This window comes from Aspergillus heteromorphus (assembly GCF_003184545.1).
Source record: "Aspergillus heteromorphus CBS 117.55 chromosome Unknown BO70scaffold_34, whole genome shotgun sequence".
Taxonomy (NCBI): Eukaryota; Fungi; Ascomycota; class Eurotiomycetes; order Eurotiales; family Aspergillaceae; genus Aspergillus; species Aspergillus heteromorphus.
This window is the reverse complement of record NW_020290439.1, coordinates 177,195-195,420: the sequence shown is the minus strand read 5'-3', so window position 1 is coordinate 195,420 and position 18,226 is coordinate 177,195. Positions and strand designations below refer to the sequence as shown.

The 18,226-nt window shown below is 53.5% G+C and overlaps 5 protein-coding genes across 5 annotated transcripts; 4 read left to right on the top strand and 1 right to left on the bottom strand.

Moving 5' to 3' along the window:
- The first annotated feature begins 350 nt into the window (after nucleotides 1-350).
- BO70DRAFT_390209 (class I SAM-dependent methyltransferase) lies at nucleotides 351-1,841 on the top strand. Its single transcript, XM_025546134.1, has 2 exons — nucleotides 351-1,448; nucleotides 1,505-1,841. The coding sequence occupies exon 1, from the start codon at nucleotides 533-535 to the stop codon at nucleotides 1,355-1,357; it is 825 nt and encodes a 274-aa protein (XP_025395472.1). The 5' UTR covers nucleotides 351-532; the 3' UTR covers nucleotides 1,358-1,448; nucleotides 1,505-1,841.
- Nucleotides 1,842-5,584: 3,743 nt separating this feature from the next.
- BO70DRAFT_417022 (glycosyltransferase family 2 protein) lies at nucleotides 5,585-8,312 on the top strand (the record flags this gene model as incomplete). Its single annotated transcript, XM_025547403.1, has 5 exons — nucleotides 5,585-6,342; nucleotides 6,418-7,318; nucleotides 7,398-7,589; nucleotides 7,659-7,921; nucleotides 8,288-8,312. 5 exons carry the CDS (start codon nucleotides 5,585-5,587, stop codon nucleotides 8,310-8,312), a joined length of 2,139 nt encoding a protein of 712 aa, XP_025395471.1.
- Nucleotides 8,313-9,907: 1,595 nt separating this feature from the next.
- BO70DRAFT_365923 (SDR family NAD(P)-dependent oxidoreductase) lies at nucleotides 9,908-11,141 on the top strand. The gene is made up of 4 exons (XM_025544196.1): nucleotides 9,908-10,233; nucleotides 10,324-10,553; nucleotides 10,610-10,711; nucleotides 10,784-11,141. The coding sequence occupies exons 1-4, from the start codon at nucleotides 9,956-9,958 to the stop codon at nucleotides 10,975-10,977; spliced, it is 804 nt and encodes a 267-aa protein (XP_025395470.1). The 5' UTR covers nucleotides 9,908-9,955; the 3' UTR covers nucleotides 10,978-11,141.
- Nucleotides 11,142-12,059: 918 nt separating this feature from the next.
- Nucleotides 12,060-13,775, top strand: BO70DRAFT_322909 (putative amino acid transporter; the record flags this gene model as incomplete). The annotated part of the gene is made up of 7 exons (XM_025540566.1): nucleotides 12,060-12,226; nucleotides 12,280-12,293; nucleotides 12,344-12,416; nucleotides 12,464-12,795; nucleotides 12,843-13,201; nucleotides 13,261-13,602; nucleotides 13,668-13,775. 7 exons carry the CDS (start codon nucleotides 12,060-12,062, stop codon nucleotides 13,752-13,754), a joined length of 1,374 nt encoding a protein of 457 aa, XP_025395469.1. The 3' UTR covers nucleotides 13,755-13,775.
- A 1,133-nt stretch (nucleotides 13,776-14,908) lies between these two features.
- On the bottom strand, nucleotides 14,909-17,468 carry BO70DRAFT_432606 (aromatic amino acid ammonia-lyase; the record flags this gene model as incomplete). Its single annotated transcript, XM_025548338.1, has 3 exons — nucleotides 14,909-16,752; nucleotides 17,169-17,275; nucleotides 17,326-17,468. 3 exons carry the CDS (start codon nucleotides 17,466-17,468, stop codon nucleotides 14,909-14,911), a joined length of 2,094 nt encoding a protein of 697 aa, XP_025395468.1.
- Nucleotides 17,469-18,226: the final 758 nt, after the last annotated feature.

Sequence of the window (18,226 nt, the reverse complement as noted above, 5' to 3'; positions counted from 1 at the left end):
AGAAAGATAATGAAGGCGAGAGTGAGGGGAGAAGGTCTGGGTAAATATAGCAGGTTGCGACTGGCAGGAAGCTTTCGTCAAATCAGAAGCATCCTGTCCGAGATGATGCGAATGCGTGCCGTCATGATGAGCCTGCAATCGCTCCACAGGCGAGACGCGTAGGGAATGAGATGGATGAAGCTGCTAGGAAGTAACTACCGTGAACAAGGCAATGCGGGGGGAGGTGAAGGCCAGGGCACTAGACCCAAACAGGCACTGCTAGGCGCCGACATGGAATATGCTGCCTCTTCTCCCTCCCTTCTTCTTCTTCTTCTTCTTCTTCTTCTTCTTCTTCTTCTTCTTACGCCTCAAGCTGCTTTCCCTTCCACTTAACCAACCAATCTGCCCTCTACACCATGATCATGCCAATGACTGAGATAACCACCCGGGGTTACCGGACTTAAGTGGGTGGGACAAAAACCAACAATCAACCACCCAATCCCTTCCATCCCCCACCTCACTGCAACTCCTCCCAGCCAGATCATAATCCAACATGCCCGCCTCCCATGTCACCGCCATCCAGTCCATATACGACGAGCGGAGTGAAAGCTACGACAACTCCCACCACGGAGTCCTCGCCGAAGCATACATCCGCGCCGCCCAGCCCAAACCTGGCAAAGGCGTTCTCGATCTCGCCTGCGGTGCCGGACTCGTGTCTTTGCTCGCAGAGGAAAAGGTTGGCAAATCTGGCCAGATAGTTGGAATCGATATCAGCAATGGCATGTTGGACGTCGCGCGTCGAAAGGCTCAGCAAGCCGGATCGAAAGCCACCTTCATCCAGCATGATATTTCCGACTTGACGGGCCTGGACATACTTCCGTTGGGATCTGAGGGGTTCGATTTGATTACCTGCGCTGCGGCACTCGTTCTTCTCCCAAACCCTGAGCAAGCTATTAAGCACTGGGCAACGTGGCTGAAGCCAGGCGGGCGGCTCGTCACGGACGTTGCCGCGAAGGATGTCCACGTTCCTAGCCGGATTCTGCGCCGCATCAGTGACACGCTTGGCGTTTCGCTGCAGTGGGATGAGAGCTGGGTGCAGAGTGAACAATCGCTGGCGGATCTCCTGGCCAGGGCGGGCCTGGATGTGAAGAAGGTGTTTTTGACGGAGTCGTTCCAGGAGCGTCGGTATCTGGTTGCTGACGCCGGAGAGGCTTTCGAAAAGGCTGTTGCTAGCCCCATGTTCCGGAACTTTGGGGATCCCGCCATCAAGGACCGGGCAAATCGGTTGTTCGTGGAGAAGTTCGTTGAGGAGGCTGGTTCCGAGGGGGTGTTGCTGGATGAGGCCAAGATGTATATGGGCATTGCATATAAGGTATAAGTGGTGATGTCTGCTTGCTAACTACATCATCGACACGACAGCAGGGGAAGTATATGCTTGAATATATTCTATGAACTATATAACACTCATGGTCTGTCCCTCTGAATGAGCCTGGTTTGGTTGGATTGGTACTAATATTGAGCATAGCCACGTTCCAACTATCTACAATCCTCAGAGACCCTCCGAACCTGTCCAGCCATGTCCGAGCTACCCGGAACTGCCATAATCGGGTATTTCCGGTCCTTCCCTTTTCAAGCCCTACCAACATGGAGATATACCGCCCAGCATGCCGTGAAAGCCATGTTGCTGCTGCTGATATTGGACCCTTGGAATACTACCCCTGGTATCCAAGGATATGATGGATAACGAATTGCGGATATGGCAGCATGGCTTATGCTGGAATACTTCAAACCGGGAAAGGATCGAAAAGGGTTACTTGTCAAGTCTACAGGTTGTCTCAGTTTACATTAGTAATGGAATGCATCTAGTAACCTCATTTCTTTCCCACTGTAGCAGGATCTGTCAGCTGATCACGCATATGTCCAGAAAAAACGAGGGTGGGCATATTAGGTTAGTTTAATTCAGGTACTAGCGGGATATATTCCCCCCCTCTATCTGTTCATTTGACTTGGACGCGTGTGAGGTACTGCGTGGTCAACTCGAGTAGTAGAAAGAAAAAACATAGTATGCCTCGGCCCCAAATTGTTCTGTCTGTGGTTCGAACCCTCGACCAGGGGAACCCATCGAATCCAAATTAGTCGTGGGGCTGCCGTCAGGTCTGGACCGCAACCGCAACCACAACCACAACCACAACACCGAATTTCTCCCAACTTCGCCTACTCAACACCATTGCAGGCAAGCCCCCTTGCAGTTCGATGATAGTGGCTTGGACCTACGCCAAGCTCCTGCGCTTGATTGAATTTTTGTGGTGCATCAGCTGGATGCCGAACGGCACTTTCATGATGGAGCACTTGAGCACTGGGAGAGGAAACTCAGGAGAGCCATCTATGTTGTGCCTCATGAAGCGAATAACATATATGCCACACTCGAAGCAAATACCTTGACGTCATACTCTTGTCAAATGGGTTATTTGTTGTAAGGTGACGGATCAACGGGCCTGATGGATAGAGCATTCGTGGTCCAGAATACCGGTCGTGTTGTCTTCAATACAAACTGTGGGTATGTTCGCATGATGCCTGAGGCTTTACGGCACTAGTCTGAAGGCGATCATGACAGTGCATCCGGATATTGTTCACGATATGATTTTCGCCAAGAGAGGACAGAATATGCTGAATCTGGGCCCCTGGGGTCTCATACACGCACGAAGATTAGAAAGTGGGGGAGACTGAGGTGGCATAGTATCCCAATGTGTCTACTACATAACAGACTCATTCAATGTTACTGGGTCAGATGATTCCGCGGTGGCTACTTCCACTTTAGTCGGGCTCCTTGATAATGTTCTGCAGTTAACTGACAGTTGACTATCAGACTCTACTACTACCTCTGATTGATCGGGGGGCGTCTTGCAGATCATTGCGGTACGATCGCGGGAAAAGACAGTCCCAGAAAATGCTGAGCTGTGTATACTGAGATCCAGGGATGACCTTGATACCCTTTAATTTACCGTGGGCGAAAATGCAGGGTATTGAGCGGGATTAATCCTGTCAACTCTCTGGGGCCCGGCAGCTGACCGCTGCACATCTCAGTGACGCCCCTCGCGATACTGGCTGACAGTTATAAAGTCCGAGTATCTACATCATATAACAGTCATCCGTCCAGTTGCGTTCCAAGTTATGCTTCTTCCATGGTCACAAGCTATCCAGGTGAGCGGACCATCAATATTGCTGGGAATGTTCCATCGAGGCGTTCTCAGGTGGTTGTTCTCGTATTACTTGCTAACCGCCCGCCAGGAATGATCTTTGGCTAGCGACCTCGCGAAAGATGCAAATCTGCCAACATGGATCTGCAAGTATCGAGTCATGGCACCCATGCTCGAGTCCAGAGATCTCCATCACAAAGGCCTGATCAGGAGGGTTTGCTGGACGGTTCCTATACGCACAGGCCGTTGACTACTTCCAACCTCCACTGATATGAATAGTAATGCAACAGGAATGATTGATCGACCGTGGCGCTGGAAAAACAGATTTTCTGGGGTTCGCGACGCGGAGGGCTGTCCTCAGAAAGTCCCTCCTTGCTTACTGGCCTCTACATCTGGGAGATCATCTGCTTGATAGTGGCGTTATCAGCACTCAGAAGAGTGTCCTCACACTTGATCTGTCACAACTCGGCACACCCACCTGCCCCGTACTTCCTGATATGGAGGTATTGACTAGGCCACCGGCTGTACCCTCCTGACAACCACCAAGGAGATACCAATAAGCCACAAAACGCCCAGATAGACATAGCCAGCAGTATTTACTTCTTTACGCAGCGTATCTTTACATTCGTGCAGTTGGAGCAGCTGCAGTTGCACACTGCAGTGATTTTGGAGATGGGTTCATTTAAATAACCATGAGCCACACCAGCATGAAAGCTGTCGCTCCGGGGGGAGTTGTGAGTGACATCCGCTTTGGCGAGACAGGTCATACTGAGACCTCATTTGTGGAACAAGTCAGACCCAGGAATGAGGGCTGAAGTGGGCCTGGACGCAGGAAATATGGAAAATGCACGCCTCTAGCCCGAGGACATGGTTTTCCCGTCCGAAGGATGGATAGGGCACGTTGTTTATTTTGACTTTGACCCATCTGATATGGATGGCGTTCTAGCGCTACGGAAACAGCTACCGGATATGAAGAAGTTGCGGTTCCAGAACATTGACCAAGAGCTGCTAACGCACGAGGCGTGATGGATCATATTTCCGCACCGCTTGAGTTCTTCGTATGTCTTACCCTTCCTCTATCAAGGTGAAATGCTGTTTCTGGTATTTTTTTTTTTTTTGTTTTTCTTTTCTTCCCCCTGTCATGGGTATTCAGCGCCGCAGCGGTCCCTTGCTTGATTACCTTCTGAGCCATGTCACTCTGATCTTTGGTCTACTCAACTCGGCGCACGGCTCATTGATCGTCCAACACAGTCTTGATGGTTGGAAGTTTAAACGATGAATCCTTGAGCCTGACTGCTTTATGAACACATCGGACATACCTCGAGCGGCAACTGTGGCGGGTGAGTGGGCGACGGGGTTAGAGTGAACCTTGAACCAGTGATCCATCCATTCTTTTAACCACTAAATTAAAGCGGTTGCACAGCATAGAAATACGAGTCAACCCTGCACAACTGCAGCCCATCCCAATGGGAGATTCTTTCATATTCAACCAGCAACGAACTGAGTATCCGCATCTCTGTCTCGGAGTGGTGTTTACATTTCGAGACCTTTGACTGCGCCAAAGGCTTTTTTCAAGGGTATGGGCAATGCTTGTGTCACCGGGGAAAGCGACCGGGCGTGGAGGATTGTGGAGGACTCGGTCCGCGGAGATTAAAGTGCATGCTAGAGAGGATAGGGCAGGGTTGGATGCCGGATGAAAGATCCTGGTATGCGACCCATCAGACCCTGACGCGGGAAGGGGGATGTAATTTCCCCTCGCCTCTATGCTGGTTGCTCGATCTGATGCCCCTTGCCGACGACGGGAATTCCGCTAGGGTGGGCATGGGGAGGAACACTTATCCACACAGTCAAGGAGCGTCCTCAATTGGCCAGGACCTTAAAAAAGGTGTGTGGTCATCGATAAAGAAACACAGGTCTTCGACTGGAGCTGGCCCGTAGGCCTACCGCATCGTTGGCCCTGAGAGAGGCGGCTCGAAAAGCCGGCCGGGTTGTACCTGATGGCTAAATCTTGAAGGTTGTGTTGGATCTCTGGTTCATGCGCAAGGAGCCCGGTTAGCATACTTCGTGGGTTTGTGCAAGACCATGACTCGGATTGGGCTCGAGGGCGTGATGACATTCATTGTGCGTCCGGTCGTAGTGTCTGACTCGCATGTGGTAAGACATACTCATAAGATGATACCCGGTCCCCCGTGGACATTCCGGTCCTGGACCCCCGTATGAAAGCCATTTTATTAATTATGTATACAACTAGAACAGCTGCACTGCACCCACGATTCTCTCGCGTTGTAACGCACCTATCTTAGCCGCAGCAGTCGCCCAGGCCCTGCCTACTGTTGGCACTACACTGGGGACCTCACATGTACTTCCCCCCTAATCCCATATCACCCAATGGGTTTCGTCCAACCCTTATGTCTCCGGATGACGGGTCCCTTGCGGAGGAGATTATTATCCCGGAATGTCTGCTCGCGGCAGCCTCTATCAAACAAGCCTGGGATCAAGCACACCAACCTCGTCTTGCTCGACAGCCTGTCGCCTCCGGGCCTCACGTTCCGAAGAAGAGGCCATCTACATCCGGCTATCCGGCCACTGGAGTCGATGCAGGGGAGGATGGGGGTGACGCTCGACGACGGCAAGCCAGTTCCTCGCTCGCTCCGGAAATCGTCCCGGAAGAAGGAATAGAAGCCCTGTACCCGCTCACCGAGGACAATCCAAATATCGAAACTGCATATGATCATCAGCTCACACACCCAGATGCTGTCGAGCTCCCGGACAACCACACAATCACCCCGGAGAATAGCAGTGGTATCGCGCCGATCCTTGAATCCAAGCCCCCGTCCACTACCGAGACAGGAGGCCTGAATCCATTCACCACGCTGTGCTCATCCCCAGTGCGACAGACTGTGCGCAATGTGGTTGAGAAGGCCCGGGAGAGCAGTGTTTTGTCCGTTTACAACAAGGCTAACTTGGTAAACATCAAGCATGAACGCCAATACTGGGTCCAGCTGCTGATCGAGTATGGGGCATACACCCTTTTTGCGGCGTTTGTATACTTCGTGCTGATAGGCGTGCCCTTGTGGAAAGGTGCCGTGTATTGGCTCTACTGGTTAATGGAGCATAAGTTCGTCTTCCAAGGAGGTTGGGCGATTGTCATCAGCTTAGTGACCTTGTAGGTGCCCCCCAACCGGGCGTCGAGCCCCGAAGCCCTCATCTACAGGCATATCGCTCACACATGTCCTGGCAGCTACTCTTTCTCTCCTCTCCTCGCCACCTTTGAACACGACGCTCCCGATTCGGACTTCTACCAGACTCGCCGCATCCAACCAACTGCCCCCGACACAGCTCTTCTCATCCCGTGCTTTCGATCCGCGTCCGTGATCCGCCAAACCATCGAAGCTGCCCTGAAGATCTTTCCACCCTCGCACATCTACGTGATCGCGAACGGCGACTCCATCACCCCTATCGACAACACCGAAGAGATCTGTCGGCCCTACGGCGTCAATCATATCTGGAGTCCGGTCGGCTCGAAAATCGTCGCATTGTTCGTTGGCTGCTACGCCGCCAAGCACTTCCGCTACGTCCTCCTCATCGACGACGACTGCGTCTTGCCCCCCACCTTTCCTGTGGTCATCTCCCGACTCTCCCCTCAAATCCGCTGTATCGGCTACACGATAAAGGTCGTGGCCCCCGACGGCTCTCTTGGATCGTACTGCCAGCAGGCACAGGATCTGGAATACAAGCTGGCCGGGCTGCAGCGCACCTTCGCGGGACGAGTCGGCAGCGCTACTTTCCCGCACGGGGCGATCTCTCTCTGGGAACGTTCATTCCTTCGAGATGCCCTCGAGGACCATCCCGGCTTCTCCATCAGCGAGGACTGGTTCTTAGGGAACAGCTGTCGCCGACTCGGGGGAAGGATCCAGATGTGCAGCTCCGTCTTTGTGGAAACCCGCGCACCACCCGCCTTCCTGTTTCGCGAGGGGAACCAGCGACGAGGCGGATTCGGGGAGATGACCGTGTTCAAACAGCGCTTTATGCGATGGAACTTCTTTGTGGTTAATGGTCTGCGGTATAACATGGCCTATCTTTTTGGGTCCTGGAAGCTGGGCAGGTGGGAGATTGGCGCTAAGCTTTTCGTGATTCAGGAGGTAAGTGGATCTGACCTGAACTAAACCATACTATATATACCTTAACCCTAGATGAACACAGACTAACTTATGGGTCTAGTTATACGAAACCGTCCTCAGCCTGCTCGCCCCCTTCGTCCTCCCCATCTCTCTCATCGTGCGCCCGAAGTTCTGCATCGCCCTTCTACTGAGCACACTGGGTCTGTACCTCCTCAACGCCATCGTCTTTAACGAGATTCACCTCCGACTAAAAAACGAGCGAGTCAGTTTAAAAGTCGTCCTATTCTACTACGTGAGCCACACCCCCTCCCTCCCCATCCCCTCGACATTGGAATTGTCTAACCCAGAGAATCCAACCCAGACCCCCTACAAAATCCTCATCGCCTTCATCAACGTCGGAAGCAACTACTGGTCCCTCTTCAAATACGCAAAATACTTCGCCCAGAGACATCCCAAGCTCGGCGAAGACCACAAAGCTGTTGGCTTGGTTCTTAAACTGGAGGAGAGCGCGCAGGATCAGCACGCGGGATCGAGTGGGCTGGGACGCAGTATGACTGTTCGCTCGGTGGGCGTGCATAATAGGGGGAATGGGAATGCGAGTCACAGGAGTAGTCGCTTGAGCCGGTTAAGTGGGAGGATGAGTGGTGTGCCGGAGATTGTAGATGGGAGGTCGTGTTGATATGATATGGTAGGGTTTGGTTGTGTGGTTGTTTTTCGTCTTGGTTTTTTTTTTTATTTTTTATACCCTGTATCGTGCGATTGAGGCAGTATATAATTGTTTCTTTTTTTTTTTTTTTCCAACCAGGGGCTTTGAGGGGATTGGGTGAGCGAGTGGATTGTTGAGCATTTAATGGTCTATCTGAAAATATATTTTGTGGTTCGCTGATGAGACGATGAACCTTGCCCTATTAGTAATTAGAGATAATCTCTTCTAACTGAGAAACTTGACAGGGGAAAAAAAGAAATAACTCTGCTATACAACCTGTAAAGAAAACAATCACAAAAGCAGAGCTGAATACTGAATAAAGATGAAAACAGGGCTAAGGTGTGGATGTGAAACATGGTGTGGGATTAAAGCCTTTTCTTCTTTCTTCTGGTGTTATATGATATAGCAATATATAACAAAATTATGTTGATGAATCTACCAGAAAGTTTTGCTACTCTTTGAGTGTATATAATTGCAGCTAACCATCCACTATGGTCAAGAATGGTAAGTAATCTGTTACTGCTGTATGATTAAGGGCCTATACAGACTGAAGCTGCGATAAATATAGATAATATAGTATCTACACCCACCCTCAGCAAGGCCGACGGGGAACTGCGCTCTTGCTATTTTCGATCACTAATCTTATTTTTCCTTGTTTTCTTATCTATCTATATTATTCAACTTATTTATCGTTATTAAATACTGTATTCCCCCCTTGAAAAATCCCCCAAAAAAAGAAATGCAGAAAAAAAAAAAAGAAAACCTCCAATCAACAAGTAACCCATGGGAAAGACAAAATATCATCAACAAACTATACCTACCACCCAACTACCTACATAGTAGCAAGCAAAAAAAAAATACCCCACCTTCGCGCACCGACCCATGCATACATACCTCTCCCCTCCTTCTCCCCTCCCCTCCCCTCCCCCTTCCCTTCTCCCCCACTTCACCCCGATCCTGGATTGCAAGTGTAACTGACAACCCAGGAGCAGGAACGACCCGGTCCACTCATTGGCGGGACTTCATCCCGGTCCGAATGCCAGTCTGCATCGCCTGCCCTGGCTGTCACGTCACAGCTGCGGGCTGGATGGATATCTGCTAGTGGTTCGGTGGATCTGTCTGCCACGGTCGTACCCGAGCATTCCTGACTTTCCTATTCCTGCCTTGGGGGAGGAGGGACGGGGAAGGTGGCGAAAGCTGTCTGGATGTGAGGGCTCGCTGGGTGTGGTTATGGTTATGGGTGTTTGGGGGTGTGATGGATGGATATCCTCTGTTGTTGAATGCGCGAGGACCTGGAGGTGAGAATACGCGTCGAGGTTTTGTTATTGTTGTTGTTGTTGTTATAGTGTCTAATGTCGATGTTTAAGCGGTGGTGCGACTTTTGTCTCTCGTGTTAATTTTCATACTCGGTCTGGTGAGCATGTGGTTTTGTTGCCTTTCATTCACTTTACTTTTCTACTTTTTGCCCCGTGTGTCAAGACCCTTTGGCCGCGGTGGTTATCTGTCGCCTTCTTTTCCTTTCTCTTTTCTTTCTTTGTGACATGGCACTGATTTGATGATTGCCCTGTAGGAAGGCCACCGCGGCAAGAGCGGAACCTTGCCAGCATATCGGGCTGATGTTAGGGTTAACCAATTTCCCGCCAGTCGGACATACTCCGATATTCCACTGCTGCTGTGCATCTGCTTATCGGAACCAGAAGGATCCTCCCGTGCTCGTACCGTCCGGTCTAGACGGCTGTCTAGTACCCCGCAGCCCCTTCCCCGCTCAGTATCAACAGAGGAGGACCCTTGACCACTCGCATCTGCAGGTATACGAAGCATCCCCTCACTCGAACCTCTCGGACAAAGAACAACTGCCATATATAATATATCTACCCAGGCATCCCCACACCTCAACCACCAACCGATTTCACACCCACTCATAACACCCGCCCACCACCACCACCACCATCATGCGCCTCCTCGACAAAGTCGCTCTGATCACTGGCTCCTCCTCGGGCATCGGCCGCGCCATCGCCCTCCGCTACGCCCGCGAAGGCGCCAAGATTGCCTGCGCGGACATCACCCCGACCGCCCGCTCCGCCGTCCACAACGAAACCGACATCACCACCCACGACGCCATCATCCAGCAAGGCGGGCAGGCCTTCTTCGTGCAGACCGATGCGGGCGATGAGGCGCAGATGGAGAACGCGGTGCTGCAGACCGTGAAGCAGTTTGGTCGGTTGGATATGTATACATTCCCCCTCCTAATATATCCCTTCATTGGCTTCCCATCATACACAGTGCAAGGAAGACAAAGACCCTGATGGCATCGATCCAGAATGGTCAACAATGCCGGCGTCTCCCTTGAATCGCGCACTCCCGCCCGAATCCACGAAACTAGCAACGAGCTGTTCGATACCACCATGCGAGTCAACACCCGGTCTGTCTTCTTGGGCTCCAAGTACGCGATCACGCAGATGTTGAAGCAGGAGCCCCATTCCTCGGGTGATCGGGGGTGGATTGTGAATTTGTCTTCTATTATGGGTATCGTGGCGGGAACGGAACATCGTATGTTGACATTCTTACACATCTGATGTGAGGGGTGTGGAACTGATTGATGATAGCATCCTACTGCGCCTCCAAAGGCGCCGTCAGCAACCTCACCCGCCAAGTAGCGCTGGATTACGCGAGGGATCGAATCCACGTGAATGCCGTTTGTCCGGGGTGTATGTATCCCACTCTTCTGTTCTTGAATGTGTGGTGTTGTGTTGTGTGGGCGTGCCGAGCTGACGGTTTAGATACCCGAACTGCCATCTACGAGGAGACTACCCAGTATATGCATACCGCGGATGACTTGTACCGCCGTCACCCGTTTAATGGCCCCGGGTTACCGGATGACATCGCCCGCGTGGCGGTGGTGTTGGCGAGTGAGGATGCGAGATGGATGACGGGGGCAGTGGTGCCGGTGGATGGGGGGTATACTGCGCGGTGATATGCTGGTGATTTGGGAGCTACATAATATATCTAGTGTGGCTGGGCTATGTGTTGGTAACTTGGTTGTGGTTGTGTGGGCTATATTCGAGATACATAGGGTTGAGCCTGGTCATGGTCTGTGCTCGAAGGTGAGTGAAATTACTAAACATCTTTTATCCTACCCTGTGAAGATATAGGCCCAGACATAAAATATTATGTACCGAGTTCTCCGAGGGAAGGAAACTTTTTGGTTCTTCCAGAAAAGTCAGCTCAAGGTGGAATTCCACCCGTGGTCCCATTATTATTTCGGGAAGCCGAACAGTCGCGCAGCTAAGTTTTCGCCCACAACGGAGTACATCGCACCGGCATCGGGTCCTCATAGGCCCTCCGCCTGTTTAACTTCGGGGTTTCGGCATGCCACTCGGGAAGAAACTCAATGGGGGTCCGCGGACTGCCACCGCCAAACCAGGTTGTCAACTGTGTACATTCGTATACTCTCAGTAGCGCGTCCTCACCCACTCTACCGCCACGGTGTCCCTGAATCCTGAAGAATTTGCAGCAATCAGAGAGCGACGATTAGGCCAGCAATAAAAATGAGCTAATGATCAGTCATTTGGGGCAGTCATGGGCAGGGATATCAACGAGGCGACTTTCTGGAAAGGGTCGGAATCCCACCGAGCCGCTCCCACCAGCCGCGCCGCACCAATCAGCGCCCGGCGGAAACGCGGCTATCCACGGTGAGCGGGCAAGGCCAAGCCCGGCGGGCCCAATCTGTTACTTAATTTTGACCGCAGACAACGCTGATTGGGCGGTACCTTTGAAAATCTGCAGCCGGGTGGGTCCATCTTGACCAGTGGCCGATCTGTTTTGCAAGCCATCCATACTTGCCTCAAGCCCTCAACGGGAAGCCGCGACTCAACCGAGCTTCGTCGTGTCTCCGCCCTTCTTCTTCTGCTGGCCTTCCGTTTCACGTCCTTCTCATCCTTCCTCTCCCATCCTCGTGCGCGTCTTTCGTCTCTTCCTGCGTACAGGCACCGCCGTGCAGGAGCGCATCCCCCCTTTTCTGTACCGCTTCACAGCTCGACAATCGACTTCGACATCATGCGTTTGGACGGCGTCGCTCCCCCCGCCGAGGTCGCTGAGACCAAGAGTCGCGAAGAGAAGGACTACGATGTGGAGGACCTCAAGGCCGTTGCCAACGTCCCCGAGGACGATCCCTTTGGCAACGAGGCCAACGCGGAGGTCAAGTACAAGACGCTGAAGTGGTGGTACGTATCACGCGTGACGGATGAACCGGACCTGGCTAATCCAACGACTGCAGGCAATGCGGAATGTGTATGTCAATCGGATAAACAACCGAGGAAGTGCGTTACTGACCGTCGCAGTCATGATCGCGGAGTCTGTCTCCCTGGGAGTGTTGTCTCTCCCGGCCACCATGACTTCCCTGGGTCTCGTTCCGTAAGTCTTGCCGCTCCGCTGTGTGTGTCGACCTACTGACCGGTCAGCTCGCTCATTCTTATCGTCGGTCTCGGTATCCTCGCTCTCTACACTGGCCTCGTCATCGGCTGGTTCCGTGAACGTCACCCCTTCATCCACAACCTCGCCGATGCGGGCGAGATCCTCATGGGCCGCTTCGGCCGCGAGCTGTTCGGACTCGGCCAGATCCTGTTCTCCATTTTCATCATGGGCAGCCACATCGTCACCTTCACCGTCATGATGAACACCATCACCGACCACGGAACCTGCTCCATCGTGTTCAGTGTGGTGGCTATGGTCATCTGTCTGGTTCTGTCGCTTCCCCGGACGATCAAGAACTTGACCTATATCTCCACAGCTTGTAGGTGCTTTCCGGTGGGGTGAACGGAGCGACGCTGACGGACATAGCTTTCATCAGTATCTTCACCGCGGTGATGATCACCATGATCGGCGTCGGAGTGCAGTACAAGGGCGGCCAGAACATCAGCATCACCACCGACACCAACCTGTACACGGCCTTCAGCGGCGTGACCCAGATCATGTTCGCCTACTGCGCGCACGTTGCCTTCTTCGGTCTGATCGCCGAGATGGAGGAGCCCAAGGACTTCGCCAAGGCCCTGTGTCTGCTGCAGTGCTTCGAGATTGCGCTCTACGTGACGGCCGCCATCGTCATCTACTACTTCGTGGGTAACGGCGTCGACTCGCCCGCCCTGGGATCGGCTGGACCGGTGTTGAAGAAAGTGGCCTACGGCATTGCCATCCCGACGGTACGTGCAGTCGCGAGTTCACCATGAGCTTGAATCACGGAACACTAATGGGAAAATAGATTATCGGCGCTGGTGTGGTCAACGGACACGTCGGTCTGAAGTACATCTACGTGCGCATCTTCCGGCACTCGGACCGCATGTCCAAGAACGACTTCGTGTCGGTGGGCTCGTGGATCGCCATCGGCGTCAGCTGCTGGGTCGTTGCGTGGATCATCGCCGAGGGTATCCCCTCGTTCAGCAACATCGTCAGTCTGATCAGCTCGCTGTTCGCCAGTTGGTTTAGTTACGGTCTGCCGGGCCTGTACTGGCTGCACATGAACTACGGGCAGCTGTTCTCGTCGCCTAAGAAGATTGCCATGACGATCCTCAACTTTTTGATCCTGTGCATTGGTGCTGCCATGGTGAGTTTACTCTTCCCCCCCCCCCTTTCTCTTTTTCTTAAGCACATGCTAATTGAGCTGGGTAGTGTGGTCTCGGTCTGTACGCCTCCGGAAAGGCGATCCACGACGATGCCTCCAAGAGCAGCTTCTCGTGCGCGAGCAATGCGTTGTAAAAGGGTGGTGCTATGACCGAGATAGATTTAATGTATATACGGCTTGGAATAGATTTGATTTTAATGTTTATCATTGGATGTAGATGTCCATTTACACTAGGTATCTATCTACCTACCTAGCTATCCACTTGTGTAAGATTAACCGAACCATCTCAAAGCGTACGTCGGTAGATGGATAGTCTGAGACTACCTTAGGTTAGCTTAGGTCAAACCAATGGACACCCCTCCTACCCGAAGTGGTTTAGCCCGGTTTGGCTCAGAGAGCTATATATAGTAACTGCTCTACAGTGCTTTATGAACCACGATGCACAAGTTCATAACACCCTGCTTCGTAATGTGGTTCTTATGGTTACTATTTAGTTATAATTGATCATGCAGACAGGCACGACATGCAGCAAAGCGGTGAAGCAATTCCTTCATCTCCCTGTCACTCTTCATTTACTCAATCCGTTTATGGTCATGTATGAATAACAGACCAAACAGACCACTCGACTAAAAAGGTGTCCTGACACCTAAGTAGGTGTGATACTGAATGATACTAGGTTTGACAATGAAAGAGCATGTTAAACCCGAAGCCTTTCGTATGAACTCGGGAAGAGCGTAGCCGGGCCTTGTCCTTCCTTTGTATGGAGTTGTTTTTTTTGGGGTGGGAGGGGTGGGGAGGGGTATAGTGGGGTATAGTTTCTTGAAAGGTGCTTGGAGAAGAGGGGTTCATTATAGGTAGTTGGATCTTGTTTTGGGGTGAGCTGGGTTTGAGCTGGGTTGAGGGTTTACTCTCTTGATGTATGGGAAATAAATCGAGGATGGGTTGGTAGTTATTGGATGAGATGTGAAGGGAATGTTGATTGGCGTTGGTGACTGTTGACTGTTGATTGTTGACTGTTGACTGTTGACTATGGGGATGGAGATGGAGATGGAGGAGGTTGAGAGAGAGAGAGGTGGGGTGGAAAAAAAGAGAGAGAAGTCTGGGTTTCTGGATAGTTAGGAGTTGAAAGGGGATGTATAAGCTGGTAGTTGGAACCAGTCTCAAAAAGTTAGCCTATATCCAACCCAACCCATCCCGACAAGGTCGATTTCACCATCCTTGATATATTAGGTATCCATAACATAAAACCAGATCTAACTCTCTAACTCTAAATCAGAAATCTTCTACTCTATACAGCAACCACCTCATTCAGCTTCGCAAACAACGGGGCCTGGAGCTCGCCCTTGCGCAAAGCCTCATAGATGATCGAGATCCACGAGCCCACCGTCCTCTTGGGCCGGCCATCCAACTCCTCCGACTCCGGGGTGGGATGCTCCACGAAGCCCTGATGGAACGGCACCTTCAGGTCCCTGCGCACCGTGGTATACAGCACCCTGGACCCGGCACCCAGCAACTCCTCGGTATGGGGCTTCTCGAGGAACTCCGCCCTCTTGGCATGGTAAACCTGCTCGACCACCTCCGCGGCCTTGGCCTGCCACTCCCTGACCGCATCCAGACTGACGCTCGCCCCGCCATCCACGAACACCGGCACCGCGGCCTGCACGGCCGTCCGGCACCGCGCGGGGATCCCCAGCCTCGTCGTGGTCGGCCACGCGGCAGCCACCGCATCGACGACCTTCGCGACCAGCGCGGCATCCGCACCCGCCAACGTCCCCCGCGTCACCTCCCCAACCACGCCCCGCACGCCCTCCACCACCCGCAAATGCAACGCCCTCAAATCCACCGCCTGGCAGCACACATACAGATACGCGGCACTCATCAGCCCGACCAACTCAACCGCCTGCATCGTGAACCTGGCCGAAATCAACGCCAGCGAGTTCACCGCCTGATTCCTCATCTCCGCCGTCTGCACGTGCGCGCTGACCGGATGCGCCAGGTACGCCAGCTCCGCCATATACGCGGCCATGCTGATATCCACGCCCTTCATGGTGAACGAGAGGCTGGCGTCATCGGAGACCAGATTCGTCGGCAGCCCGTTGTTGTAGTTCGGGTCCACGAGCTCCGTCGCCTGCGCGAAGATGATCTTGCCCAGCATCTGCAGCGACAGCCGGGTCTTCTCCATCGCGGACGTCACGGCGGCGGCTTGGAAGTTGGCCCCGCAGAAGATGTCCCGGTTCGCGGTGTCGATGAGCGGGTTGTCGCAGCTGGAGTTCAGTTCCGTGGTGATTTGCCGCGTCGCCAGCTGGAGGTCTTCGAGCTGCGGGCCGACCCATTGGGGCACGCTGCGCCATGCGTACCGGTCTTGGATCAGGCCGGTCAGCTTGCGGTCCTTTTCGCGGTTCACGCCGATGGCGAGGTGCGAGCCTTGCAGCAGGGTCAGGATGTTGGCCGCGCATTCGACTTGGCCGGGGTGTGGCCGTGTCGCGTGGATGAATGGGTGGAACGATTCCGCCGTGCCCTGGAGGGCTTCCACGCCCATGGCGGCCAGGGCTTGCGTGGTCACGGCGAGCATGTTCGATTCGTGCATCGCGAGTGTGGCGACGCCCGCCGAGACCGCCGTGCCGTTGACCAGCCCGAGGCCTTCTTTCGGCCCCAGCGTGAGGAGCGGTAGTCCCGCCGCTGTGAGGGCGTCCCGCGCCGTGGTGATCGTCGGCTCGCATGGACGCGCTGCGTCCTGCACCCGCACGTAGATGTCCGGGCTGCCGGTTATGGCGCCCGCGATGTACGACAGCGGCATCAGGTCGCCCGACGCCGACACCGAGCCCCGCACCGGGATGATCGGCGTGATCCCGTGCTTGAGCAGGTTTAGTAGCCCGGTGAGGATCGGCATGGTGACGGCCGAGTGGCCCCGGGCGTTGCTGTTGGCGCGCACGGCGATCGATGCCCGCACCCACGGCGACGGCATGGAGTGCGGCTCCGGGCTCGAGTTTGTTGCTGCGCTGCTGCCGCTTGGGTAGTCTTTGTCGCTGGCCACCAGGATCCCGGCTTGTGTGAGTTGAAGGAGCGCCGCTTGTAGGGCTGTTGCTCGGTCGGTGCGCGAGTCCGCGCTGCCGCCGAAGCCGGTGTTTACGCCTGAGGGGGGGTTAGAGAGAGGGGGAGGCAATGGATGGAGGAGATAGATCAGGCAGGAAAAGGGCTGAGTGTGGATAGATAGTTGCGGATGACAGCGTGGGTGCCAGACAAAACATGCACGGGATCATGTCGGAGACCAGTAGATGCAGGATAGTACGTCATGCGGATGAGTGGGGAAGAGATGGAGAATAATACAGCAGAGTAGACGTGGAAATCCTGCAAGCTGACAATAGAATGCAAGTGGGAGTAGCGGTGAATGGCAGGGGAGAGGGGATGGGTAGAGGCCAGGCAGACCGGCGAGGCAAAAAGAACTCTCGCTCAGGGTTGGCTTCCTCTGGCCGTGTAGTGAAGGGAATAGAAATAGACACCAATGACAAGACAGGATGGAGAAGCAAGGAAAATACAATCAAACATACCATAAACACAGAACCCATTGTCTAGATGATCCATCAACACACGCACGCTGTCAGTGATGCTCCCCAGCACCTCTGGGTCGGACGACAGCTCCGGAATGCAATCATGGCTGATCGGTCAGTATTACACCGTTAAAAAGAAAAAGAATAAAAGACTCACTAGGCAACGGCAACAACCGACGCAATATCCAGGCTATTTCCATCCAGCGCCAGCGATGGGTTGGCCTTGAGCTCCTGCAGACGGGCCCAGGTGCGGTACGTCGTCGACAGATGACTCGGGGGGACGGATGGAAGATGCGGCATGATGAGGACTGGAAGGGGAGGATGATAGGATGATATGATGATGATGATGATGATGATGGAGATGGATCGTAGAACCTCGCGGACGAGGCGGGTTTTATATCCCTCCTGAGACCCGCCAGCAGCTCGGTTAGCGATGGAGGGCGAAAGCTGATCGATCCCCCCGAGCGGCCGACATGGCATGCAGAGCCCATCTGGACCCGCAGAGGGCCTCGTGGATCGATGGACGAACTCAGTCGCGACCTGAAACTCAATGCTTTTCCTGCATGCTGGTTCAGCCGTGCAGATCGGTGGAAGGCGTCCAATGCAGCATGCTACTACCGACCTTACTAGTTACCAACTGGGCTACAAAAGGTACTGTCCGGTGCAGGACTGGGGTCGTGATTATTGTGGGCACCGCACGGGCAGCGACGACGATGATCGAGTGGATGAGACCGGCTGAATCGCTGGAAACAAGTCCACCGGTCCACCGCCGCAGCCCATTCCCCTGACGATCGATTGGTGGGATTCGCTTATCTTCAGCTGGGCCCTACTGAAGGTGCTTGCTTTTTCCGACGCCACCGAGGGTTGGTTGCGTGACACAGGCGCATCCTTGCAAAAAGTGGGCAGCAGCAGAAGAAGAAGAAGACAGATACTATATTTCGATCAGATGAGGTGAGGATGATGTATATATGTATGTATGTATGTATCAAACCCTGCCAGGACGATCAGTGGGCCCCGGCAATGTACTGTGAGAGCGCCTCTAGCATCGTATCAGATCG

Bases quoted from the DNA above. Each gene is read 5' to 3' on its own strand.
- BO70DRAFT_390209 (XM_025546134.1), top strand. From the start codon at position 533: ATGCCCGCCTCCCATGTCACCGCCATCCAGTCCATATACGACGAGCGG.
- BO70DRAFT_365923 (XM_025544196.1), top strand. From the start codon at position 9,956: ATGCGCCTCCTCGACAAAGTCGCTCTGATCACTGGCTCCTCCTCGGGC. The intron at 10,554-10,609 runs GTATGTTGACAT...GATTGATGATAG, and splicing joins CGTGGCGGGAACGGAACATC to CATCCTACTGCGCCTCCAAA. The intron at 10,712-10,783 runs GTATGTATCCCA...CTGACGGTTTAG, and splicing joins GAATGCCGTTTGTCCGGGGT to ATACCCGAACTGCCATCTAC.